The 27,147-nt window shown below is 43.0% G+C and overlaps 1 protein-coding gene across 5 annotated transcripts in view; it reads right to left on the bottom strand.

The window, feature by feature from the left end:
• LOC108918065 (MAP/microtubule affinity-regulating kinase 3-like) overlaps positions 1–27,147 on the bottom strand; it is a 78,702-nt gene that overhangs the window by 7,507 nt on the left and 44,048 nt on the right. For 2 of the 5 annotated variants that reach the window (XM_018724974.1, XM_018724975.1), the window contains exons 7-15: positions 26,572–26,628; positions 23,238–23,474; positions 22,209–22,328; positions 19,561–19,660; positions 16,723–16,835; positions 15,628–15,778; positions 15,263–15,480; positions 13,746–13,849; positions 3,821–4,087 (exon numbers count right to left, since the gene is read on the bottom strand). In XM_018724974.1, coding sequence (XP_018580490.1) covers positions 3,821–4,087; positions 13,746–13,849; positions 15,263–15,480; positions 15,628–15,778; positions 16,723–16,835; positions 19,561–19,660; positions 22,209–22,328; positions 23,238–23,474; positions 26,572–26,628 — 1,367 coding nt within the window. Of the gene's footprint in view, positions 1–2,670; positions 2,756–3,496; positions 3,520–3,820; positions 4,088–11,609; positions 11,866–13,745; positions 13,850–15,262; positions 15,481–15,627; positions 15,779–16,722; positions 16,836–19,560; positions 19,661–22,208; positions 22,329–23,237; positions 23,475–26,571; positions 26,629–27,147 lie in introns of those variants that run through there. The other 3 variants (XM_018724978.1, XM_018724976.1, XM_018724979.2) reach the window with 3 other exon arrangements.

The raw sequence follows: 27,147 nt of genomic DNA, 5'->3' as shown, positions 1-27,147 counted from the left end.
TTCTTGGATTACCGATGTTTTGTCTGTTTTCTACTCGACCACGATTCCTGTCTTGTCCTTTTATTGAAGTCCGCCGATCGCCTGACCCTTGCCTGTCCCTTGACAATTCTATCGCCTGATCCTGGATTGCTAATAAAACCGAAAACTCCATTTGCACTTGAGTCCGTCACCTTCCTGAGCCCCGTCACCATGACAGAGCCAGTGAGAGTGAGGAGAGCTTTGTTTTTATGTAATTAATTAATGTGGAAGATAATGAAGTGCGAAATCATGGTGTGAAAAACTGAACCTTTACAGTCAACTGGTTGCACCGCCTTTAGCTGGAATGGCATTTATATTTATTCATTTAGCTGACACTTCTCTCCAAAGCAACTTACAATGCTATTTGTATTTTACTCATTTACAGGTATTAGGTACCTTGCTCAACCTCAAGGACAGCTCAATTGTGAGATTCAAACCAGTAACCTTCAGATCCAAAAAAAAAAAACTGCTGTAACCACTACGTTACCCAGCTGCTCCAACAACTGCACCTAAATGCCTTCTGTAGCTGTTGATCCATGTCTCAAATATACTTTTTATTGCTTGAATGTACACATTGGAGGGTGTTGCAGTTTTTGTACTATTAGTGTTAACATACTGTTTTTTTTTGAATGCCCTGGTAATAATATCAAGAGCGTCAGCTATACTAACTATACCATAAAAAATGTCACATTTTAGTGTTCCTAAGCATGTTTTTTTCATCTTATCAATCTATTTTGAGGACGTGAACAAATCCCATTTCATCTTAGCTTGTTATTCTTAAAGCAATCAACTGCCAGTCAGGAAGGACAGAAAATTAAAAAACATTTAAGGAACACATGCATTAGAAACTAAATATCTTACAACAGCTGTTTCTCAGGAGCAGGATGAGAAGGCAGGTAGTATAAGGGAAGAGAATTTTGTAATGAGGAGGCAGTACAAATTTTGGTAGATGGGCTGAAGTAGACAAGGCACAGGGAGGATGAGTAGGTGGTCTAAGGGTGGGTATCAATACCTGAATGCTGTTCAATTCACACATGTCTCGGCAGCCACATTCAGGGCCCAGTACGGTGGCCTGGATCACACAACCAAGAGTTTGTTACCCACAATGTACTGACACACAGCACTTTCACACAAGTACAAACACACCAGCTTCTGCGGCAGAAACAGCAGGGTTGCCTGACCAGTAAATCCAATTCCAAGGGCTTAGAACAACAGTGGACTTAATTAAAGCTAATGGCAATATCACATGTTGAGTATTTCATATCATATAAAACTGAACCACTGAAGTCATAAAATCCTTGGGTGAAGTGGAGTAGGAGAACAGGTATGCAAGTACACATTGCGTCTTCACAAGGCATAGGTGTCAACAAGGGTCCAGCTGAACCTGTTGAGACTGGATTTCAAAGGGCTTCTGTAGGGCAGCACATGTACCATGTCAGAAAGGAATGAGAGATAAAAAGTCAATGGATATACAGGAATGTCAGCAGTCTGGTTTATATGCACAAACTAAATCAATTACTTGAAATAATTTTGCATAATATCTGAAAAAACAGCAGAGCTGTGTTCAGTCCAAGATATGCAGAATGGCATGCATACGTGATTAGGATAAAGCCATTTGGTAGCTATACAGCTCAACACACAGAAAGCAAATGTCGCAACCATGCTCCAGCACACTCTACAGCAGTCTGTTCAGTTCTGCTTTGGACCAGAGCTCACGGTGTGAGTCTGCAGCATATAGTTCAGCTTCTGGGTTGAAAAGTCCAACCAATCAACATTCTTTTTAAAGTAATTTCAAAAAACCTTTAGTGTTGAGTTGATTACAATGATAGTTAAAATTCCTCCATTTTGGTAAACCTGAATGACATTCATGCTTCTTCAAAAAAACATGAAATATACAAAAGATAAAACTGATATTTTGAATGAGTACATAATACATGAGAGTGCCAGCCAGAAACGGCTTAAAGGAGAATGATATTGAAAAGCAACACCATCCATTGGTATACAACAAATGTCAGTGAAACACCCAAAACCACCACTTTGCAGGCTAACATCTTAGAAGGGTACTTTAACTCCAAACAAGGTTATGAATACCAATTTCTTTATTTACATTTACATTTATTCATTTAGCAGATGCATTTCTCTAAAGTAACGCACATCTCACAGAAAAATACAATGAGTGCATCACATTAAATATTAATACCTCCATTCCTCACCGGGTTAATTCATTCAATGAAATCACCAAATTTTTAAGACAAATGCTAGCTGTGGAAGGGTTGAATTAGAATTATTTATTAATGGCAAAAAAATAGATCCCAGAACAAAAACTGTCACCTAAAATTAAGTTAAATATATATTATTTGTAACATACTTATTAATAGCTTGTTGAAATTAAAATAAAATATATTTTACAATATTTGTAATATAAATAATTATTACTATCTTGTCTCACAGAAGTCTGAGGCATATTCTGGACGCATACAGGATGAGACAGGGCACACTGAACACTATGGATAATTTGGATGATGAATGTTTTTAAGAAAATTCACATCATCACTCCCCATGCCCTATTCTTCCTATGCTAAAAGTGTCAGCTAAATGAATCAAGAGTAATTATAGTACTGAATCTGCTTTCCAGTGGTGGTTTAGATTTACCTTGGTTGGTAGTTGTGCTTGTCCATGTAATAGGATGTAGGAAGCACATAGCTGGTTTTGAAGGAAACTAGCCAGATTTACTCCACTGAAGGGACAAAAAGTATGCATCTCTATTTCAAAAGGTTGAATGCAAATGGTCAATATAAGCCATGGTAGAGAATAAAATACATGTTGTGGAAGTAAAATGACTGCATAATGAGCAAGATTGCTGCTGTACTGAATAATGAGCTCCCGTTTATTAAAAAATGGTACATACAGTATATTCATAAGCTGTAGTAGCAGTTCTTCATTGTACATGACCTCATTGTATGAGGCCTGAGTGTACATATTTAAAACAAACTAAGATGCACTGTGAAGTCTGTTAAAGCAGTTTACATAATATAACAATTTTCTCTGCAAATGTGGGTTCTCCTTCTGTGACATGGAATAGACTGACAATCAAGTGATGGAATTCTGGCAGATTACAAGCAAGAATCTGTTGAGCGAAAATGTACACATTGAAACGCTATTGTCAAAAGTCAAAGACTGAGACTGACTCTGTCAGTGGGTTACTGCTAAAGAAGAGAACATCCACTGATTGGCTAATCCTGCTTCTTCCACATCTCCTACTAGTTTTTAACAGTCCCTAGTGTCAGCCATACAGGGCTCCAGAAACACGTAATATGGGCCACCAGAAACGAAATACTAACACTTGTTAGATGTACAGACATCCTAATAAAGAGTTTGGTCCCAAGCAAGAAGATTCAGGACAATATATAGTTCTGAATATATAAATATTAAAACTGTTGCCAGCAACAAACATAATGGTTAAGAAAAGTCTTGTTACCTGAAGGTTGCACAGGTGAGGCTCTGTAGCAAAGGGTGGACAAATAAAACGTGGACATTGTTAAGAATAAATCTGTTAACAAATGAGCCTTCTGAGTCAGATACCAAAGGGTAGACCAACTCCGCAGTCTCAGGTGTGTATTGAAAAGCTTTAGGTAGTGCACACAAAACAACCCAAGGCCTACTGAGCCTAGCCTGTCCTTTCCTAACATCTACAAAGACACTGTGACCTGACCTGCAGGTGTGATGGTGTGCACAACACTATCCCAGGTTGATATGTGCAAGCTTGGTGATGGGTGTGCACAAGTACTGACCAAGTGCCTACCTGCGTGTGAGCTTTGAGGTGATCTTGGTGAAAAGGTTGGAGGAACCACGGCCACGAGACGGTGATAGGGGTGTGGCATCATGAGACAGGGTTGGTGAGGCAGGAGGTCCATTGTAGGTGGTCGTGTGACGCTCCCGAAACTGCCCACCATGGAAAGTGTTACGGCTGGCTGTGCCACGTGGGAAATGGAGTCGGTCCGGAGGAGTGACACTGCTAATGCTGTGGGTAGAGGCCACTGCAGTCCGCTGGACTGCTGGTACCAGCAGACTGAGGGTGGAAGAGGAAAGCATACAGTGTCAGAGAAAGAAAGCAACAGACAATATCCACAAAAATATCAAGTTGCAAACTTCAGAGTTCAGTGCCTCACCTTTCTCTAACATACTGTGGTATTCCACAGTGGTCAGTCCTTAGTCCTTTACTTTTCTGTATTTCAATGCTTGAAGACTTTTCTAATGCTCAACAGTAAACTGAGACCCTGTTCACTGCAACATGCTACTGTTACTTCCCTGGCTGAGCTTATTATTTGCATAATGTTGTCAGCATTACTACAAAGCTATTCTCTATCACATTTGACAGGCTATCCAGTGAATATGTGCAGCTGGACAAAATGTTTGCTGCACAATGATTTCCAGTGAGGCAGGTAACAGCATGGGTGTGGGAAAAGTGCAAAACAATTTCATATTCATGACTCATTAACATGTAATAGTTGTATGGACTTTCAGATTTTAGGATTTCTGGACATCTAATGTTAAACTGTACCAAAACTGTATCTAGGTCATTCCAATCATGCTGAGCAGCAATAGATGTCAGCACTATTCTACACGATAGGAAGATCCATTCATCATCATACAAACACTGAGTTCTAGTTATTCACTTGCAGATTTCATGGATCATATTATACTGACGCTGTATACTATTAAATTTAGTTAGCATCTAAGCTTCACCCATACAGACAAGTAGAAACTTGTTAAAAGCATGCTTATAACAAGTCCTGCATTAAAAAAGCTTGTGATTAATCTCTATTAATGCATCTCTGTCACTGTAAACAAGAGCATAAGAGCAGTTAGTGGGAAAGGCCGTGTTTTTTTTATGTTAAACACAAAGCTTACTGGTGATATTCTGCAAGAGCACATGTAGGACAACAGAAGAAGGACACCACATGGGCAGGGAGAAGTGGACACACAAAATACGTGGTCAGAGCACTCACGATCATGGGGTCAAGTTTCAAGGAGGATTGGGTATATAATAGCAACAGACGCCAGGCCTCCCGGCGCCTTATTTGGGTCAGAAAAGATCTGCTCTAGGAACACAGGTTAACAACATATAGGGATTAAAAAAGAGAACCACCTGGGCTGTGCAACTAGACACAGGTTTGACCCTGGTAAGTCTGTGTGGAGTTTCAATGCTCTCTGCTTTTGTGTGGGTTTCCTCCAAGGGCTCTTGTTTCCTTCCACAGTCTACAGACAAGTATTTCAGGTGAACTGGTGACTCTAAATTGCTCATACTGTGTGTGCATGTGTGTGTATTTACATTGTCCAGCTGTATAATTGTGTGAATGACTGTAGAGATCTTAGTAAGCTGTATCAAGCGCTGGAAATCACATTGGACATGGGTGTCAGTTAAATAGTAAATAATAATCATTGTGGGGGGCATGGTGGCGCAGTGGGTTTGGCCTGTGCCCGCTCCCTGGCGGGTTTGGGGTTTGAGTCCTGCTTGGGGTGCTTTGCAACGGACTGGTGTCCTGTCCTGGATGTGTCCCCTCCCCCTCCGGCCTTGCACCCTGTATTGCTGGGTTAGGCTCCAGTTCACCGCGACCCTACTTAGGACAAGTGGTTTCAGACAGTGTGTGTGTAATAATTATTGTACGTCACTTTGGGGAAAGAGCGTCTGCTAAATGAGTAAATGCAAATATAAATATTAAAAGCAGTTATTTAATGACAATGTTAGAGCTGTTTCTTAATGAAAATGCTACCTGTACTTACAACCTTTTAACTGCAACAGCCAGTACCATACAGCACAAAGAAACATGTCATATCTACGAACCCACTGAGAGAATCAGTCTCAATCCATAACTTTTGACATTTTGATACCTTTGTCACGGAAAAAAAAAAAAAAGAAATTATAGTAGTGTCATCTGCAGTGAACAAACTGGGAACAAACTCCAGGATGCTGGCCTTACAGGCAGAGTTCAAGAAAAAGCTATATCTCAAACTGAAAAATAAAAAGAAAAGCTTAAAACGGGCAAAAGAACACAGGCATTAGACGGTGGATGACTTGAAAAGAAGTTATGGATGGATGAGTCTAAGCCTGTCATGTTAAATACAAAGCTTACTGGTAATATTCTAGCGATACCAACTAGATATAGTTGGGCTCACCTCCACTCAGTGTTGGCTCTGGAACCAAACCCCTCGATAGGGGGTGGTCTCCTACTCAGAAGTTGCACAGGGTGAGAGGCGCCGGGCGGGTATGGGGATACTCAAAAGCCCCCGGCTGGCTGCCATACAGTTGGAGTTTGTCCTGGTGGACAAGAGGGTCACCTCTATGCGACTTAAGGTCACAGAGAGGCAAACTCTGACTTTTATGTGTGCGCTTATCCACCAAACAGTAGTTCAGAGGATTTGACCTTCTTGGGGAGAGTGGATGGGGTTCTGGACAGGGTCCCACCTACAGACTCCATAGTCCTGCTGGGTGACTTCAATGCTCACATTGGCAATGACTGGGAAATATGGAGTCTGGTGATTGGCTTGCCCAATCTAAATGTGAATGGTAAAATGTTATTGGACTTCTGTTCAGGAAATGGGTTGTCCACAACAAACACCATGCTGGAACACAAAGATGCTCATAAGTGTACTTGGTACCAGAGCTCCTTGAGTCAAAGGTCATTGATTGACTTTGTAGTCATTTCATCTGACTTGAGGCCACATTTCTGGACACTCTGGTGCTGTGCTGGATCAAATGGTGGGGAAAACTGATGGACAGACCCGATACACCTACGCGCACAGTGAGGGTGTGCTGGGAATGAGTGTCAGAGGACCCTATCCGGAACGATTTTAACACCCACCTCCGTGAGAACGTCTATGTCCTGGAGGAGGTAGGGGATATGGAGTCTGAATGGACCCTGTTCAAAACCTCCACTGTGGAAGCAGCCAGGTACTGCTGTGGACAAAAGCTTGTTGATGCCAGTCACAGCAGCAACCCAAGAACCCATTGATGGACAATCCTGGAGAGGGAAGCCGTCAAGCTGAAGAAGGAGGCCTTTAGGGCCTGGTTGGCTCTGGGGACTCCTGACTCAGCAGATAGGTACAGGCAGGCAAAAAGGCGGCAGTTGTTGCGGTTGCAGAAGCAAAATCTAGAGTATGGGAGGAGTTTGGACAGGCTATGGAAAATGACTTTCGGTCGGCCTCAAAGAGGTTCTGGAAAACCATCCAGTAGCTGAGGAGGGATCGGAGCAGCTTCGTTTAAGCTGTGCTCAGCAAACATGGAGAAACTCTGACCTCAAATGAGGACATTGTTGGGAGGTGGAAGGAGCACTTTGAGGAACTCCTAAACCCGAGAGATATGACTCCCTTACAGGAGTCAGGGCCAGAAGCTTCCGGGCCTTCAGAGTCCATTTCTATGGTGGAAGTCACTGAGGTAGTTGGAAAGTCCCATAGTGGCAAAACATTGGGAGTGGATGACATTCGCCTGGAATTACTTAATGCCCTGGATGTTGCACGGCTGTCATGGCTGACACGCCTCTGCAATGTTGCACGGACCTTGGGGACAGTGCCTTTGGATTGGCAAACTGAGGGGGTGGTCCCTATCTTTAAGAAAGGGGATCGGGGAGTGTGTGCAAACTATCGGGGTCTCACACTTCTCAGCCTCCCTGGGGAAATCTATGCCAGGATGCTAGAAAGGAGGCTTCGGCCGATAGTTGAACCTCAGACTGAAGAGGAATAATATGGATTCCGTCCTAGCTATGGAACACTGGACCAGCTTTTCAAGCTTTTTACTGAGAAACGACATTTCGCTACACTGTATACAAGCTATATAGAGGAATGACAATAAAAACCACTTGAACTTGAACAGTTACATTACATTCACATTTATTCATTTAGCAGATGCTTTTCTCCAAAACGACATACATCTCAGAGAATGCAATCTGTGCATTACATTAGGAGAAAGGGAGACATAGCTGCAGACGTGTGATTCAGTTTTTTATTGTCACCAAAACAAATTCCTTGCATGTGTAAACATAACTTGGCAATAAAGCTCATTCTGATTCTGATTCTGATTCTTAAGTAAAGTTAGTTTCTTTCCACTATATGCACCAATGCTCATCACACGAGTAGCTGCATAAAACTCAGAATGGACGAATCTTGATCACCTTCCTACAATTTTTTTTTTTGAGATACACAAACATTTATGTGCAACACAGGAGTAGCGGCTGTGTAAAGGTTTATCCGGGCATGATCATAAAGTTATTGTGCATGAACATTTACACCTTACATGAGCTTAAGAGATCACGGGAGAAGTGAGACTGGAAGAGATGAATTTTCAGACCCTTTTTAAATGTGTACAGAGTTTCAGCAGTTCTGAGTGAGAGGGGGAGGTCGTTCCACCAAAATAGGGCAAGAACCTCCATGCTTTACCTTTCGTGCATGAGGGCACCAAGCAGGCAGAAGTAGTATAGCAAAGAGGTCTGGTTGGGGTGGAGCGGTTGATCAAGTCTTGTAAATAGCTAGGAGCAATTCTACTGATACATTTTTAGGGCATAACCAGGGTCCTAAATTTGATCCAGGCAGCTATGGGAAGCCAGTGCAGAGAAATGAGTAGAGGAGATTGATGTGAACGCTTTGGCACGTCAAACAAAACTCAGGCAGCAGCGTTCCATATCAGCTGTACAGGCTTGATCGCAGTAGCAGGAAGGCCAGACGAGAGAGTTGCGGTAGTCCAGACGGAATATCACAATGGCCTTGACAAGTACTTGAGCAGAGTCTGTTGTGAGGTAAGGATGTATCTATGTAGGATATATCTGTAGGTCTGGGCTGTGGCTTCGATGTGCTGAGAGAATGATAGACTTGAGTCAATCATCACTCCTAGACTCTTAGCCGAGGAGGTAGACAAAAGAGTGAGATGTCCAGTTTGATCAAGAGATCATGACAGGAGGACAGGCCAGGTAGGAGGTGTAGGATCTCACTACTGGAGAGGTTGAGTTGGAGGTGGTGATCAGACATCCATGCAGACATGTCCAATAGGCAGGCAGCAATGCGCGCAGAAATGTCTGATGCTCCAGGTGGAAAGGAGAAGAAGCGCTGTGTATCAACGTAGCAGTATTTGAATCCATGAAAGGCAATGACAGAGCCGAGGGAGGAGATGTAAATCGAGAACAGCAGAGGATTCAGTACCAAGCCCAGCGGGACACCAGCCGTAAGAGGCAGAGGAGAAGAACAGGAGCTGAGTCAGACCACTTGATAGGATCTGTCAGACAGGTAGGACCCAAACCATCTTAGTGCTGTTCCTTTGATCCCAAGCTGACTAAGAAAGGAGAGTAGAATCTGATGATAGGCAGTGTTGAATGCTGCAGACAGGTCAAGGAGGATGAGGACCGAGGAGAGGGAGCCCGCTCTGGAAAACTGGAGAGCATCAGATACTGCCAGGAGCACCATCTCCATGGAGTGATCAACTTTGAATCCAGACTGATATCCATCGAGAAAATGGTTCCAGGTGAGGAATTCAGAGAGTTGATCACAAGCTGCTCGTTCTACAGTTTTAGACAGAAAGGAGAGGAGGGAGACTGGCCTATAGTTGTGGACCAAGTTAGGATTCAGAGAGAGTTTCTTCACCAGAGGTGAAATGAGAGCAGTTTTGAAGGCTGATGGGAAGCAGCCAGAGGACAGTGAGGAGTTGATGATCTTAGCGATGAAGGTGGAGAGTTGCGGGGAGATGGTTTATAGCAGTGAGGGTGGGATCGGATCTAGTGAGCAGATGGTGGGTCTGTGTGATATCAGGAGGTTGGAGACTTCAGATTCTGCAGACTTGAATTTGGAGAGCATGTCTTTGTAGGGAAGTCTAGCGTGAACAAGGCAGGGTGATGCCTAGAATTTGTCCGTGATCACATTTGTATCTGAAAAACAAAGCAAAGTCACATCAGCAGTGAGAGAAGGAGGAGGAGGGGCAGCGGACAACACAGTAGGGATGAGAAGATGGCAAAGAGTCTGTGATTTTTTTAGTTGCAGACTGTATTTTGTTCTGGAAGAAGGTTGTTTTAGCTGAGGAGACAGCAGAGTGAAAAGTAGCTAAGAGTTGTTTGTAGACATCCAGGTCCGTGCGAGATTTACGCTATCGTTGCTCTGCTGGCTGGAGTTTGATCTTGTTAGTACATAATGTATCAATCAGCTATGGGGTAGTATTTGGGCATGCTGGTCTAGAAGGGGCAGCATGGTGGCACAGTGAGTGGCGCTGCTGTCTCATAGCGCCTGGGTGGTGTGAGAGAACATGGGTTTGATCCTTGCTCAGTCTGTGTGGAGTTTGCATGTTCTTCCTGTGTCTGTGTGGGTTTCCTCCCACAGTCCAAAGACATGCTGTTCAGGTTCCCCCTTAGTGGGTGTGAGTGTGTTTCACTGATGCATAGATGAGTAACCCCTTGTAAAAGTAGTGTATCTAGCAGTGTAGTCACCTTGGTGAATAAGGTGTGTGGGCTAGTAACACTACATAGTGTTTGTTGTAAGTCACTTTGGAGAAAAGTGTCTGCTAAGTGAATAAATATAAATATAGAAGACAGTGGACAGAGAAGGGAAAGAGGAAAATGTTAGTAGCATTGTCTGTTGATAGATCTGGGAATTGTGCAGTACATGGGAGAGCAAAGGCAAGGCAGGAAGGTGAGAGAAATTTTAAGTTATGGTGGAAGGTAACAATGGGTGCAGAAGAAGGAATGGAATTTTACCCTCACAGATTAACTGAGGCGGCATGGGAGTTCACTAATCCAGTCTACATGTGATTTGTGCACTTGGAGAAGGCCTACGACTGTGTTCCCTGAGAAATTCTGTGGGAGGTTCTTTGGGAGTATGGGGTGCTGGGGCCACTATTGCGGGCCATTCATTCGCTGTACACACGGAGAGAGAACTGTCAAGTCAAGAGACAGTTGTGTCTGTGTACTCGGCATTAAGCCTGTTCAATGTGGGTGTTAGACTCCGCCAAGGTTGTGCCTTGTCCCCACTCTTGTTTATGGTTTTCATGGACAGGATATGAAGGTGCAGCCAAGGTCAGGAGGGAATTTTGTGTGGGGGTCAGAAGGTGATGTCTCTGCTTCTTGTGGATAATGTTGTCCTTTTGGCACCGTCACATGGATGCCTCCAGCACGCACTGGAATGGTTTGCAGTCGAATGTGAAGCAGCTGGTATGAGGATCAGCACCTCCAAGTCTAGGTCCATGGTTCTCTCACAGGAAGGGATGGCATGACCCCTTCAGATAAGGGGAGAAAATTTGCCCCAGGTGGAGGAGTTTAAGTATCTTGGGGTCTTGTTCACAAGTGAGAGGAGAAGGGAGTGTGAGATAGGCTGCAGACTGGGAGCAGCAGCCGTAGTAATGCAATTGCTGTACCAGAGTGCAGTGGTGAAGGGGGAGCTCAGGCATAAGGCAAAGCTCTCTATTTACCAGTTGGTCTATGTCCCTACCCTCACCTATAGGTATGAACTCTGGGTAATGACTGAAAGAATTAGATAGCGGATACAAGCGCTGAAATGAGCTTTCTCTGCAGGGTGGTGGGACTCACTCTCCGTGACAGGGTGAGGAGCTGGGGCATCCGGGAGGAACTCAGAGTAGAGTCGCTAGTCCTCCGTATTGAGAGGAGCCAGTTGAGGTGGTTCGAGCATCTGGTAATGATGTCCCCTGGGGGCCTCCCTTTGGAGGTATACCAAGCACGACCCACTGGGACGAGACCCCGAGGTCAGATTATATATCCCAGTTGGCCTAGGAGTGGTTGGGGATCCCTGGGATGAGCTGGAAGAAGTTGCGAGAAACAGGGACGTCTGGGCTTCTCTGCTCTCCCTGTTGCAACCAAGACCCTAGAAGGACAAACGGGCAAGAAAATGGATGGATGGATGGATGGATGGATGGATGGATGGATGGAGTCTTCACTGTTGCAAATGATACTGCCATTTGGCATGTGCTAATTAAGGAAGCAGCTGAGGACCTGTAAGGTGTCTTTTTCTAACACTACAATCTCATTATCAGTACATCTCAGAGAAATACAATTTGTACAATTCTTTTTACTGTCCTAGTTAGATCCAGTTTGCCTTCTTAAGTGGATACCTTTGTATTAAATCTTCAGTTTCCTGGTAAACTGACACATGGAATAACCTTCATTTCACAAAACGACAAAAGTGAAACAGATATTTTTGGAACCCAGAAATGAACTTTAAGAATGTCAGTACCTTGCAGCCCAAGGAAAGTCATTTTATTTGCACAGGATAATTGGTTTCAGCTGTACTAACACAATTACAAAGGTTTCTGAACCATTAGGACATCGAAGTAATGGCTGCTGAAAATGGGGCATTGCATCCATCCATCATCAACAACCACTTGTCCCGAGTGGGGTCACGACAAGCTGGAGCCTTACCCGACAACACAGGGCACAAGGCCGAAGGGGGGAGGGGACATACCCAGGACAGGACGCCAATCCATTGCAAAGCACCCCAACCAGGGTACAAACCTCAGACCTGCCACACAGCGGGCACCAGCTAAACCAGTCGTGCTACCACACCCCTGGGGCAGTGCAGTCATATGTAAATAATAAATTATACATCAGTCATTTCAAGTAGTAATAATCATTTGCACGATTAGTAATGATGTCTGGGCTCTATTTTTAAATAAATCTAATAGCACCTTCATAAAAAAGGATCAATTCTTTGAAATGAACATTTCTGGGTGATTACAATCTTTTCAACATTAGTGTATATTTATTTAGCTGGTGCTTTTCTCCACAGTGATTTATAATGATCTATCCATTTATAGAGCTGGGCCATTTTTACTGCATCAATTCAAGGTAAGTATCTTGCTCAAAGGTACTACAGCAGGAAGTGAGATTCAGACCTGCACCCCTTGGGTTCAAAGGTGTTGGCTATAACAACTATGTTCCCTCTTAAAAACATCCATTATACTAAGTTGCAAGTTAAATTTCCTTCCTGCTGGTCCATCCACCTGTTATTAACACTGTCACACTGGACTGTTTATCACATCTACTTTGTTGGTCAAAGGCCTGGTAATAATAGCTGACAGCACAGTCAACTGCTGGTCCAGCCCATGGTGACTCCTGGACTACTGCAACTTGCTACTGTGCGGTCTTCTAGCCTCTGGTATCAAGCCTCACCAGCTGATGCTGTATACCGCTGCAATAGTTGTGTTTGAGATGCTAAAGGATACCTATGTATCTTCCCACCTCATCTCTCCTTGTTTCCTGCAGATGGAATTATCAAGTTCAACATGCTAGTTATGGACTACAAGACAGTCAAAGGATCTGCTCCCCATTACCTACAGGACCTGATCACTCCCTATACTATATAAGGGCACAGTGCTCCTCCACCTTGGGCCACTTGTTGGTCTCACCGAAAAGAGGTTTTAAAAGTCTGTAGGTTCTTAATTTTGTATTCAATGTAATGGGATAAGCTCTGTCAGTCCCTCGGAACTGCTCAACGTTCAAGAAGTGTCTCATAACATATTTTCATCTCCCAATCTCCTGATCATTACATAAATGAGACCAACACTATTTGGTATGAAAATTTGAACTTTTCACCATTTCAGTCTCATCTAGAGGCAGCCACATATGCAATGTGTGTTGTCTTTGTTGTTGAATGTACTTTTGTGCAGAATGAATTAGTTTTGACATAGAGGGACTGCTTTTCATATTGATGACCAGGGGTCATGACTAAGCCATTCAGACCATCACCTGTTCTCCTTGCCGTTCTGAATGATGGAGAGATGGTCAGTTGGGCTCCTCTCACTGCATACATATGTATTTCGCCGGGTCATCCCAGCAGACACTGGGTTACCCTGTAGTGAAAGCGGTTCAGTGGTGGAAACAAGAACAATAAAGTCAACTAAAGAATGGACAGTAATGTTACATCCAGGTGACCATCACTGACCTTTCCTTATTCTGGTTTGACCAAAACAGAACATAACATTTTGCTGTTCTTGTAAGGCTTAAAGGTGTTGTACATTTGGTCAATGTAGCAACATGTACAGTCTATCACATAAAACCAGCTTGACTGTCTGGGAAAGCAAACCAATTAATCGCTTTGGGCACTTTCATTTCTTTGCGGCCTACCATTACATTTCTGAACCACCTATCACATCTCACATCTTGGTGAGAGTGAAGGTGCTTCTTCCAGAATTTCCTTTAACTGATAATGACAACATTTGCAGCACTAAAGTTGTTTATTAAAGTGCCAAAAAAGTGGGAAAAGTCAAGATAAAATGCACACAATTATTACAAATGTACTTCACATTTCACCTTTGCCAATACACTATCAACATATATCTACCTCTATGTCAGTGAGTTTTCTCCATAGCCTTACACACACACACACACACACACACACACACACATTTTCAGAACCGCTTGTCCCATACGGGGTCACGGGGAAGCGGAGCCCACCCGGTGACACAGTGCGTAAGGCCAGAGGGGGAGGGGACATACCCAGGACGGGACACCAGTCCATCTCAAGGCACCCCAAGTGGGACTCGAACCCCAGACCCACCGGAAAGCAGGACTGTGGTCCAACCCACTGCGCCACTGCACCCCCCCCATAGCCTTACAAATACAACTAATACTAAAGGTCTGAACATAGCACTGACAATGTGTCGAATGAGAGAAATGCAACACAATCTAAAAAGATTTATTGCCAATAGCTAACAGCTCCTGTGACAGAAACCTTGAAAGTGTACATCATAAAATATACCTGTTAACTGATCACTTTTGATTAGCCAGTAAATTTACTAAGAATAAACTGTCTCCATTTCTGCACCTTTTCATACGAACAAATTACGAACATTTTTTTGACTGGATAGAAATATGGTATTTCCCAAAGACATGCCATAGCATCCCATGTATCTGTTTTTCTTGCTTTATGCCTGTGTTAAAGCGCTCTGTGTCACTGCGTGAGAAGAGCGCTCTGTAAAAATAAAAATAAATAAAATAAAATGAAAAACTGTCTAATGGATCATCTTACAGTCTAAAACTGAAAACAGAATAAGGGCCATTCTATTCTCCAACATCCTGAGAATGACTGTATGAAAGTGGACCATTTTGAGAGTTGCCAATTTTTTATGTACATGGTACATAAATAACATCTCCACTGTCATGACCAATTGTGAACAACAAAGTCCTTTACACTATTATTGCAACTGAGTAAGTTGCAGGCTTTCTGCAACAGTTACATCACAATCACAGACATAATCACTCACAGTGGGAGTTGATGCAGAGCTCTTCTTGCGGTCTGGAATGTCAGCCTTGTTGGGGTTGCTAGCATTGCCCAGCATCGGGCTATGGGGGGGCAGGCTTTGTGCCCCTGCTGTGCTGGATTTGCGTGGCTGCACCCCATCTTCCTCCTTAAGGTTAGCATCTGCTGTGGTGTTCTGGCTCCTTTTGTGGTATCCTCCCCCAGAGGAAATGGGTGGGCCATCTGAACACACAGAGTTGCCTTATTATCACTTTGAGAAATGAATCCACTGGCTTTTACTCTTATTGCACATTACTCAGAACTCAGTATAACAGTAGTAAACATTTTCACAGGTTCCACCCTGATACAAAATGTTGCGTGGCTGCTCACCCTGGTTACTGTACCACCTCTGCTTCTGATTAGAGGAGACACTTCTCTGCACATTTAGGTGTGTGGGCGACGGACCATTGTTGAGCTCGCCCCTGGGCCTGGTTTTGGGCACTGTCAAGTTGTTGGTAGAGTTGGAGTCACCGCTTTCAAGCTGTAGAGAAGAACACCTGTCACCACTGCTCCCACTGGCTTACAGGGATAGTGTCAAAAAAAAAGTGCTCTTCACATCAGCATGCATACAACTCTATACAGGAACTAGAACAAAGTCTTCAAAAAAGCTCAGTAGAGCCATGTGATTTCTCTGACCTTATTCCTTCATGATTCCTTCAAGGGCTAGCAAAATCATTCTAGACCCCTCACATCCAGGCCACTTCCTCTTCGAACCCTTGCCATCTGGCCAGCGCTACAGAGCACTGAGCACCAGGACAGCCAGACACAAGAAAAGTTTCTTTCCTCAGGCCATCTACCTCATGAACACCTAAATCTCTCCCCTAGAGAGTAAACCAGTGCAATACACAATACTATTTATATTTATATTTATAACTTCTTATCATACCATATCTCTTACACTCCCTTGCATTTGTAACTAGTGACTATTTTTGTATATAATATTGGGTACTGTATATTTTTATATATTTTTCATCCCTTATTCACATACTCTATTTTCTCATCTATCTTGCCACTGTCATTCTGTCTGTGCTGTGGAAGTTCCTGTCACCAAGACAAATTCCTTGTATGTGAACATACTTGGCAATAAAGCTCGTTCTGATTCTGATTCTAACTCCAATTACTAGATTTAAATAATTAATAACTTTCAAAAGTACAGGTTTTTAGGTTTGTTGAGGAAATACAGGTAAATGCCAGACTTTAGAGGAAAAGCATCATATAGTTATAATAGCCGGTAACTATAATCCTAAAGTAATTTGCCTAATAGTCAGAAATCTGTTGAAAAGATGATCCCAGATGGCAATGAAAATGGAAAGAAAATGCTGGAATTAAACACAGAAGTTATTTGTGAAGTTGTTAATATTCAAGAGTTACAGAACTTACACAGTGCTTTGGATAGAATGGCCATTCCAGCATAGTCTCCCTTACCTCTGAGGACTTCCTCCCAAGCAGCAGGTAGGTGGCAGCGATTTCGTTGTACTTCATCCGTGCCAGAGAATCGTGAATTTCGTCACGGGAGTAGCCCATGCCCACCATGATGTCTGCAGATGCAAAGACCAAGCAAACAGATTAAACCTCCTGTGGGGCACCCTGTGACACCACCCACTGTGACAATGCAACAGGGCACCTCTCCATGTGCATTATGTCACTCAATTCCACTGGTATGAAAGCAAAATCAATCTTTCTATGAGATCTAGATTGCTTTGGAGAAAAGTGTCTGCTAAATGAATAAATGTAAATGTAAAAGGGCAGCACAGTGGCACAACAAGTACCGCTGCTGTCTCACAGCGCCTGGGTGGTGCGAGAGGACATGGGTTCGACCCTGCTCAGTCTGTGTGGAGTCTGCATGTTCTCCCTGTATCTGAGTGGGTTTCCTCCCACAGTCCAAAGACATGCTGTTCAGGTTCCTCCATAGTTTGTGAGTGACACAGAGAGTGTGTTCCACTGATGTATGGATGAGTGAGTATTGTAAGTAGTGTATCTAGCAGAATAAGACACAGTGGTGAATAAGGTGTGTGGGCTGATAACACTACATAGAGTTCATTGGAAGTCACTTTGGACAAAAGTGTCTGCTAAGTAAATAAATGTAAATGCAAAAACCTTCATATCTCCAGTAGTGGTAGTTTGCTCTAAACACCCCAAAAACATTTTACTCCAAAGAAATGACTCAGTTTCCAAAACGGTAGTCGTTTCACTTATCTTCCATTCACAAAAAAACAGGAGCCACATACTATACGTATTGAATGTGCTCTCAGCAGGGACATTTTTTTCATAATAGAAAGCATTGTTATTTTTCAGTAAAGCTTGGTCACCTGCTTCTCACACTTCCAAGCAGTGACTGCAGGTATATATTGCAAACAATCATTTTATTATTGTCACTGAGCTGCTTATGGAACAAACTGGATGATTCCATCTAACAAAATGCACTGGCTCTATAAACCAAAATTTTAACTGCTATGCTAATTCAGATAAGATACTTCATTGTCATTGCATGCAATATGCCACGCCCACACCTCCAAGCCGACACGGAACACCTGGGACGCAGCGCAGACTGGGGCATAAAAGGCTGCGTCAGACCAGCAGCTGATGCGGAACCTTGTTCAGCCTTCTCGTCTGCGACCTCCTAACTACTTCCTGTTCCCGAACGCCTTCCCCGATCCCGTCCCTTGTTCCCACAATCCAGTACCTCTTTAAGATCATCGACCTCTTGCCTGTGTACCGACCTCGCCTTTTGAATTCTCCCTGTAACAACGTTCGCACCTCAAAGACCAATTGCCTGTTCTCGGACCTCCTCTCTTGGATTTCCCCGAATACACCACATATAGCGCTCTGCACTTGGGTTCGTCGCTTCCTTCCGGAACCGGACATGACACAATACAATGAAATTTTGTGTGGCAACCTTCATAAAACCTTCAGACCAGAGCCACAGAAGGAACACTTAAAAAAATGAATAAATAAACGGTGGCACAGCGAGTAGCGCTGCTGCCGCACAGCGCCTGGGTGCTGGGAGAGAACGTGGGTTTGATCCCTGCTTAGTCTGTGTGGAGCATGTATGTTCTCCCCGTGTCTGTGTGGGTTTCCTCCAGGTGCTATGGTTTCCTCCCACGGGCCAAAGACATGCTGTTCAGGTTCCTCCATAGTGTGTGAGTGACACAGAGTGTGTGTGTTCCACCGATATATGGATGAGTGAGCCATTGTAAGTAGCGTATCTAGCAGTGTAAGTCATCTTGATGAATAAGGTGTGTGTGGGCTGATAACACTACACAGAGTTCATTGGAAGTCGCTTTGGAGAAAAGTGTCTGCTAAATAAATAAACGTAAATAAATAAATAGATTGAAACTTTGAAGTCCTTAAAGTCCTTAGCAGCCTTGGGGGTGGTGGACGTGGGGGAGTCATAGAGACTTGCAGCTAGCTCTTGCAATCAGTTCTCTGGTTGGGCAGAGAGGGGTGTAATGGAGGCCACAGCTCTGGGAAAGAAGCTGTTCCTCTGTCTACTGGTGCGGAATCTTATTGTTCTGAACCGTTTACTGGACGGCAGCAGTTCAAACAGGGAGTGGCCAGGGTGTGTGGTGTCCTTGATGATACTGCCAGCTTTAGGTTTTCCACCCTTTCCACTGCTTCCCCATACATGTGGAGGGGGGGTAGTCTATCTCCTTTGTTCTTCTGAAGTCAATAACTATCTCCTTTGTCTTAGAGGTATTAAGGACCAGGTTGTTGTCCTTACACCACTCAGCCAGATGTTCCACCTCAAGCTTATAGGCCATCTCCTCATTGTCTGAAATCAGCCCAACTATTTTGGTGTCGTCTGCGAATTTAATTATGGAGCTGGAAGTGTGGAGGGGGGTGCAGTCATGGGTGAAGAGTGTGAAGAGCATGGGGCTCAGCATACAGCCCTGTCAGGTTCCCGTGTTTAGGATGAGGGTGAAAGAGGTGTGGTTACCAATTCTGACTTGCTGTGGTCAGTCTGTGAGAAAGTCCATGACCCATGAGCACAGAGAAGAACCAAGGCCCAGGATGTCCAGTTTGCTGACCAGTTTGTGAAGGATGGCACTGTTAAATACAGAGCTAAAGTCCACGAATAGCATCCTCACACAACTATTTGGTTCTTCTAAGTGTGTCAGAGCAGTGTGGAAAGCTGTTGTGACGGCATCGTCTGCAGAGTGGTAGGCACTTAAATTTTCTCTTTTCCGAAACAAAGACAAAGTGCAAAGACTGTGTAAAGACTGTCCTATAGGCTGTGACACATACTGTGCTCAGGGCCAGTACCTATTCTCTTCTGGTCAGAGATGTCCAGCAAGGGTTCCACAAATGGCTTCAGCTCATCCTCCTCAAATCCTGCATTAATCCAGCGGTCCTTCATGATCTCCTGGAAAAGAACAGGAGTGGTCATGACATGATAGCCACGACATGTGCCCAGTTAACAAGGAGCTGCCAAAAATTAAGTTATTTTAAATGGTCCAACTTGTGTTTTTTTTTTGTAATTAACAGCAAATATTTTGAAAACAAACATCTAACACTGCAATGGACATGGGTCCCATCCCATATACTCCTCCAATTGAGCACCTACTGATTTTAAAAGAGCCTCCAGACCACCCTGACCCTAAGGACAAGGACAAGCAGTTAATGAGAATGAGAACGTGTGTATGCGTCTGTGTTTATGAGAGAGTGAGGGAACATTTGACATCATATGATAATTAACAGTTTTTCACACAAAAAAACAAATTTAACTTATTTATTTACTAAGTATGAAGGTTCAGTTACCTCTGATAATTTTACTTGAATTATTTTAAAATTGGTTGCAGCTGTCTGGGTAACTCACTAACACACACACTGTCCAAAACTGCTCATCCCAAGTGGGGACACAGTGCACAGGAGCCTATCCCAGCAACACGGGGCACACACCCAGGACGGGACCCCAGTCTGCTGCAAGGCACCCCAAGCAGGACTCGAACTGCAGACCCACCCAAACCTGCTGCGCCACCACGCCCCCTGGGTACCTCATAATACAGTACCACTATAACATATTATCACGGACACATTGACTGAAACTGCTTCTCCCGAGCAGCGGTCATAGTGAGCTAGAGCCTAACCCGTCAACACAGGGCATCGGGCTGGAGGGGGAGGGGACACACCCAGGACAGGATGCCAGTCTGCCAAAAGGCACCCCAAGCGGGACTTGAACCCCAGACCCACAAGAGATCAGGCACAGGCCAAATCCGCTGCACCACCACACCCCCCGGATAGTACCTTCTATTCTATTCTATTCTATTCTATTCTATTCTATTATATTATATTATATTATATTATATTATATTAAAGGGGGGCGTGGTGGCGCAGTGGGTTGGACCGGGTACTGCTCTCTGGTGGGTCTGGGGTTCGAGTCCCACTTGGGGTGCCTTGCGGTGGACTGGCGTCCCGTCCTGGGTGTGTCCCCTCCCCCTCCGGCCCTATGCCCTGAGTTGCCGGGTATGCTCCTGTTCTCCGCGACCCCGTATGGGACAAGCGGCTCTGAAAATGTGTGTGTGTGTGTTATCTGTGTGTTGGTATGGGAGCATGTAACTAAGAAGGTCCAGTGCCACTTTTTTCCATCAGCAGTGTTTCTATAAAGAGCATGAAAAAAAAAATCAAGTTTGATAAACATCATGAGTTTGCCCTCAGTCCTGTCTACTAAAAGAAGCCAATATGCCTGAATGAATCAAGTAACTGACTTAACAGTTACATATTTCTATTAGGAGACAAAGGGCCACGGTTTCAACCCCACCTCCTTCTTCAGTACTCTTGATCAAGGTTTGTACCCTGAATTGAAACAGTAAAAATAATTCAGGTATATAAACTGATAAATAATTGCAAGTAGCTTAATACTATAAGATAGGGTTCAGAGAAAATAACCAGTTAAATTAATTACTAATAACAATAATAACAACCAAAAAAAACACTAACAATAATAATAAGAAAAATAAATTTGCTGTTTCAGTTTGTGATATTGGACTGATATTAATCAATGGCTGTGATATTAATCAATGGCTGTGACTGTCAATGTGAAAGGATGCTGTTCTCCAATGTTATCTTACAGTAAGCAGTTTTTATACATAAATTTGTGTTCTTCAGTTTTCTTAAATGTTTCCATTGCTGCTTATTTCATGTTTATGACATTACTGTGGTGTCCGAAAAGGAAGGTACACCGTTCTTTGGAGGGTTCCCTGGAACAAAGCACTGGAACACTTGAAGTGTGCAAAATAAAGAGTTTATTAAGAACAGTAGCTCGCGTCACAAACTCACTTCACACCGCGGAACCTCATCTCCTTTTTTGCGCGAAAACACCCCCGTTATATATAGTGCCGCCAATAACGGTTCCCGCTTCTTTTAGGAACTAACCAATGACAATTATCTTTTGTCAACTTACACCCTACAGGCTGGCAGGAACCTTTCTTTTACAAAACTCTCAAGGATTCATTCTTAGTGTAAAACACCACAATTACTTTGTTGAATTACTGCTCTGAACAACTAACTAGGAACAGGAATTGTTGAAGTGAGTGCTATGGGGTATGGTGTATGAAGACTTGTGCATGACATCACACATATGTTGATTCCATGTTAGTGAGTGAATGCCAAGTCTACTTTTTGACTCCTATCTGTAACTGGTACAAGAGGTTTCTTTTGACTGAAGAGGAACCAAAAGAACTCAACCTCAACTTCCATGTGACAAATCACATGTGCCAGAAATTCAAATCCATGACTTGAGCCTACATATTAACTGGTTTTAACAAGACTGAACAAAACATATTTACTCTGGGAGGATTTTTCTCTAAATTTTTGCAAATGCATATCAGGGCTGATAAATCTGAACATGTGTCCAGACAGTCCAGGAAAGCAAGCGATCAGCAGCTATCTACATTTTTGGACTTTTCTCTCACCTCAAGCGTGCCCCGTTTGGCTGGGTTCAGCACCAGGAAGCGCTTGAGCAGGTTCTCGCAGTCTGTGGACATGTAGAAAGGGATCCTGTACTTTCCCCTGAGCACACGCTCACGCAGTTCCTACACAAGGCAGCCAAGATTTGGTATGCTAAGTATGTGTAACACCACAAACAGAGAAGGATGTGAGGATGATCTCAGACACAGCTCATCAGCACCAAGAGAGAATAACCAACTGGAGCAGTTATAATACATACTGAGGAGCTTTGACATTGCATTTATTCCCTGTTACGAGGTCTCCCAGTTTTCCACGCATCTAATCAGTGATTATTAATAATACCACTTGGCCCGGATTGTAATTTATAGAGGCCACCAAATCCATTCAGGACTGTGACATCTTTGTATTTGAATGCAAGAAGAAATGACTTGCTAAGTAAATATCCAATTATACTACATTTCCGGCTCGAGGATTATGCAGTTATGGTGGACTGTGTATAACCATTTTAAGTATGCAAATGTTATGCATTTACTTCCTTAGAAATAATGATCCATGAAGATTCACATAGGACATACAGAATACAGTTCAGGGAATATACATTTGTTCTGAACTGATTTCTAATGTTTGTACATAAAATCAGGTTATTTTACTCGCCTCTTCTTTGCAGCAGAATGAAGATGGAGTAAGGGAGGACATGTGAAGCCATAAACAGTTATTTAACTCTCAGCCTTCTTGCCATGTCACTATTACTGACTGAACAATGTTGTTACCACAGCAAAAGGTAAACAATGTAAAGACTGCATGATGTAACACAATAGGATACACAGTACAATTGCATTCAAAATATAAACCTTGAAGGAAAACCCATTAGTGAAGTTTCAGTTTATATTTCAGTTTCTATACATAAGCAAATACCAATAGAAAATGTGAGCCAGAACAAGTGGACTCCTGTAAACCAACCAATGTATATGCAGCTCCACAGAACACCCCAAAAATACCCCAAACAACATGTGCTTTTCTGCATGCTTACTGACCTTCAGGTTTTGACCATCAAAAGGCAGCGATCCACTGACCAGCGTGTAGAGGATCACTCCCAGGCTCCACACATCCACCTCAGGTCCATCATACTTCTTGCCCTGGAAGAGTTCAGGCGCTGCATAGGGGGGGCTGCCACAAAATGTATCCAGCTTGTTCCCCAGGGTGAACTCATTGCTGAAGCCAAAGTCAGCAATTTTAATGTTCATGTCAGCATCCAGCAGGAGGTTCTCTGCCTGCAGGGAGCAAGAGGAATGCAGCTCACATCTAGGCTGCCAAAGGAACAGAGCCAATTCGATCACCAACATACAGAGTAGAAATCGCCTGAAGGGTTAGATCTTCAGGTAAGATGATCTCCCGAATATTCATTAGAATCCCATTTGTGGCTGTGTTGGATATTTGCCAAATTAAACATTTTACATCCATTTCAAGAATATTCAATATTCAATATCCAAAGAATTCTGGGATATTTTACCAGATATTATTTAAATATATAAATTCAAAAGCTCTATTACTGCTTTCCCAAGCCAGAAGCATGGGGGTAGAGCTGGATCCTGATGCGATTCTTTGCTCATAAATTGGTGAACTGGACCGAACAAGCTGCATCTCACACTAAAAATACGGTAACTTCTACTGGCCTCTTTCTTGAGTTTTTGGAGGAGATGAGTTGTTAGCTGTTAGTTGTGCTTTTATCTCTGTATTTCTGAATACTATTTCATAAAGATTTAAAGAGGAAATAGGCCATAAAATGGCTTGAGCAGTAATGGTACCAGCTTGTTTAATCTGCATCCAGTGTTATTGTCATGGCTGAACACAAGGACCAAGCCAACAGACTCAAATGCAGGTGCTTTATTCCAACAAGGAGCAGACAAAGAGCTCGGTCAGGGACAGGCAAGGGTTGATCGATCTTCAAATGTTGTACAGGGGTGAATACAAGAGCCGAGGGTCAAAAAGCCAGATTAACCAAACAAAGGAGCACAGGGTAGGAAGGAGGAAGGGCTCGAGAAGGCAAACAGGGAAAGAGGTCTCGGAGTGATGGTCGTAAACTGCAGCTTCTCTAGCTGAGGTTCTGCGATCTGGTGCTTCTGGGAAACCTCTTTATATCTTGCTGCCTGGATCACCTACAGATGCGGTAATTTGGGCATGCAGTTGGGGCGTGACAGTTGCGCACTGTGTTCATACACAGTATTTGAGCATGTGCAGCAGCTTACAAACTTAATTGGGACCAGGAAGTCTGTTTTTACTGTAAATTGTTCCAAAGTCTAACGATTACCTCACAATCAACAAAGGCTTAATAATACAGCTTAACCCTCAACTTATTTGTGGATTGGGTGCAGTTAAAGCATAACATAAAGGTATAATAATTGAAAAATTGGCTGTGAGACTCTACAATGCAAAGTCTCAGTGTTCTCTTATTTGGGAAGTGCAAGGTAAGAGACTGGACACGTGTATAGAATTCCAGTTCACTGCAGAACATTTATCTTTTATTAACGTTAAGTGACATTGAAGTTAAGTGTACTTTAAAATGACTGAAAAAAAAAAAGTACTCTCCATAACCTATTCAATTTGTCGTGTTCTGCTTTACACACAGAAAACTTACTGTGTTCTTCCGGTACATCAGGAGCGTAATGCAAGACAGTATGGGAAGAACACGTTTTCTGAACCGCTTGTCCCATACGGGGTCGCGGGGAACCGGAGCCTAACCTGGCAACACAGGGCGTAGGGCCGGAGGGGGAGGGGACACACCCAGGACGGGACGCCAGTCCGCCGCAAGGCACCTCAAGCGGGACTCGAACCCCAGACCCACCGGAGAGCATGACCCGGTCCAACCCACTGCGCCACTGCGCCCCCTATGTTTTTGAAACATTCCCACAGTAAAAAATGATAGAAACTGTTGCTTCGTGCCAAAGAGTAATCTGCTGGTGCGAGTCCACTCATCTTCTTGCGCATCGATGTTAGGATGTGTAACAACAGGGAATGCAGTGAGGAAGCAGTCTATGACAGTCATGGCTGCGAAAAGCATAATAATTCAATAACTGAAGTAAAGTTGCTGAATCAGTCTCATCTAAGCTGGTACTAATATCAGAAAGCATAATATCACACACACAAAGCACGCTAACCCCAGTAGAGCATGCAGCACAGTGGTTAAGGCCATGTCCACTATGACATTTGCCAAATCAAGCCTCACCTCTTGCTACCGCTGTGGATACTCGGCGCAAGATACTTACCATGAATTACCCTACCGAAAAACTCCGATGCACGAATGGGCCGAATACCGTACGGTGCATTGGATTAAGGTATCAGCTAAACAATGACACAGTAAAAATACTGTAATGTGTAAACAGGTGAAGAACTAGCTGAGCAGCGCAAATGACTTTCACATACATAGCTTGTGCAAAGGACTACACCGCGCTCCCGAAAAGGTGATGGATGGTCTGCGATCTCGAAAAGGGGAGGGAGCATCGTAGTTACGTGCTCTACGTAAAGCGCCGGCTGTAAAAAGCCCTGTTTGAGTAGCTAATGTCATTTTCACAGACATTTTCACAATGTTTCATTGTCAGCCAGGTTTTGTAGTCAGGAAAACCCTGAATTGTCTCTAACCTTTTCTCTGTTATAATGAATAATACAAACATATACTGTAAAAAAAGCTTGACCTTAAATACTGACTATGCGTCTTACTTTACTTACATGACTCACAATGCTATAAAACTGGCAAGGAGGAAGCAAACAGTTTGCATGCTGAATTTGTCCGTATCTGGATACTTTTAGTTTCCAATCAAAAAGTTGTAACAGACATGTACCTTGCTGGGCATTAATTAATTGGTTAGTTAACTCGCTCATTTATTCGCTGGGTAGTTTTTGCAAAAGTCTCAGATATTGCTATAATACAGTAGTGTGTTTTGCAGGCACCAAAGGTGGACTTTGGAAGTGCAGACCAACTTCACTCCATAACAGAGTAATTTTAGGTAATAGAATGGTAAAGCAAATGTAACTTAAAATAAATATATAAACCAGGAAGTGTTTGTGTCTATGAAAATGGAGGTATGAGACAAACTGGACCAAAGAGTGAGCAAAAGGCAACTCAGTGTTTTCAACTTCAGGAACTGCTATGCATGAGTGGGAATGACATGAGGGATGGCTCGTTTCCTGCTGAAACTTGATAACCAAACGCATTTTAAGAAATACTTTCCACCATAGCTTTTTAGTAGCACTGTAAATTCAGATACAGACAGAATATAACGGGCCTATTTACTGTGGATGAGTGGTACATTTTTTGGAATGAGCGAAATCCCATTTCATAACAGATTCCCAGTCAGCCCCAGTGACTCCTACCTTAAGATCTCTGTGTACTACGTGCTTCTGGTGGCAGTACTGCACTGCAGACATAATCTAAAACAGAAGAGACAAAGAATTTATCATCAATCACAGAAAAGTGTAAAGGTACACCAATACAAATATTTACAATTTCGATTTAGATGGAAAATATTTTTACCTAAAGCTCCACACAGAATTAAGAATTAAACTTTTTTGAAGCTATAGTGGTACTTCACATTGCAAAAGTTTGAGTAACAAATTTTGGAAGATAGTTTTTAAACTTATTTTTTCATTTTTTATTTATTTTTGCATGATCTGTTGATTAATATAAATAAAGTCTTGCAGTGAATTTATAATTATCTTTTCATGTGATGTTTTTTACAGAACACAACCTATGAATAAATCAAGGGATTTGGTTGCATTATTAACCTTTCTGTGATTGTGATGTAGTGGCTGTGCCTATGAGCAATACGAGTTATGAACAGATTTCCAGTTTTAAATGTGTGTGTAAGTCAAGGCACAAGTGTATATAGTATATTTTCAGTGAAACATTAAAGTATAACAGTAGAGAGGCCTGACACCTGAAAACTTCTT

Source organism: Scleropages formosus, chromosome 8 (genome assembly GCF_900964775.1).
Source record: "Scleropages formosus chromosome 8, fSclFor1.1, whole genome shotgun sequence".
Classification (NCBI taxonomy): Eukaryota; Metazoa; Chordata; class Actinopteri; order Osteoglossiformes; family Osteoglossidae; genus Scleropages; species Scleropages formosus.
This window is presented reverse-complemented; position numbering and strand designations above follow the sequence as displayed.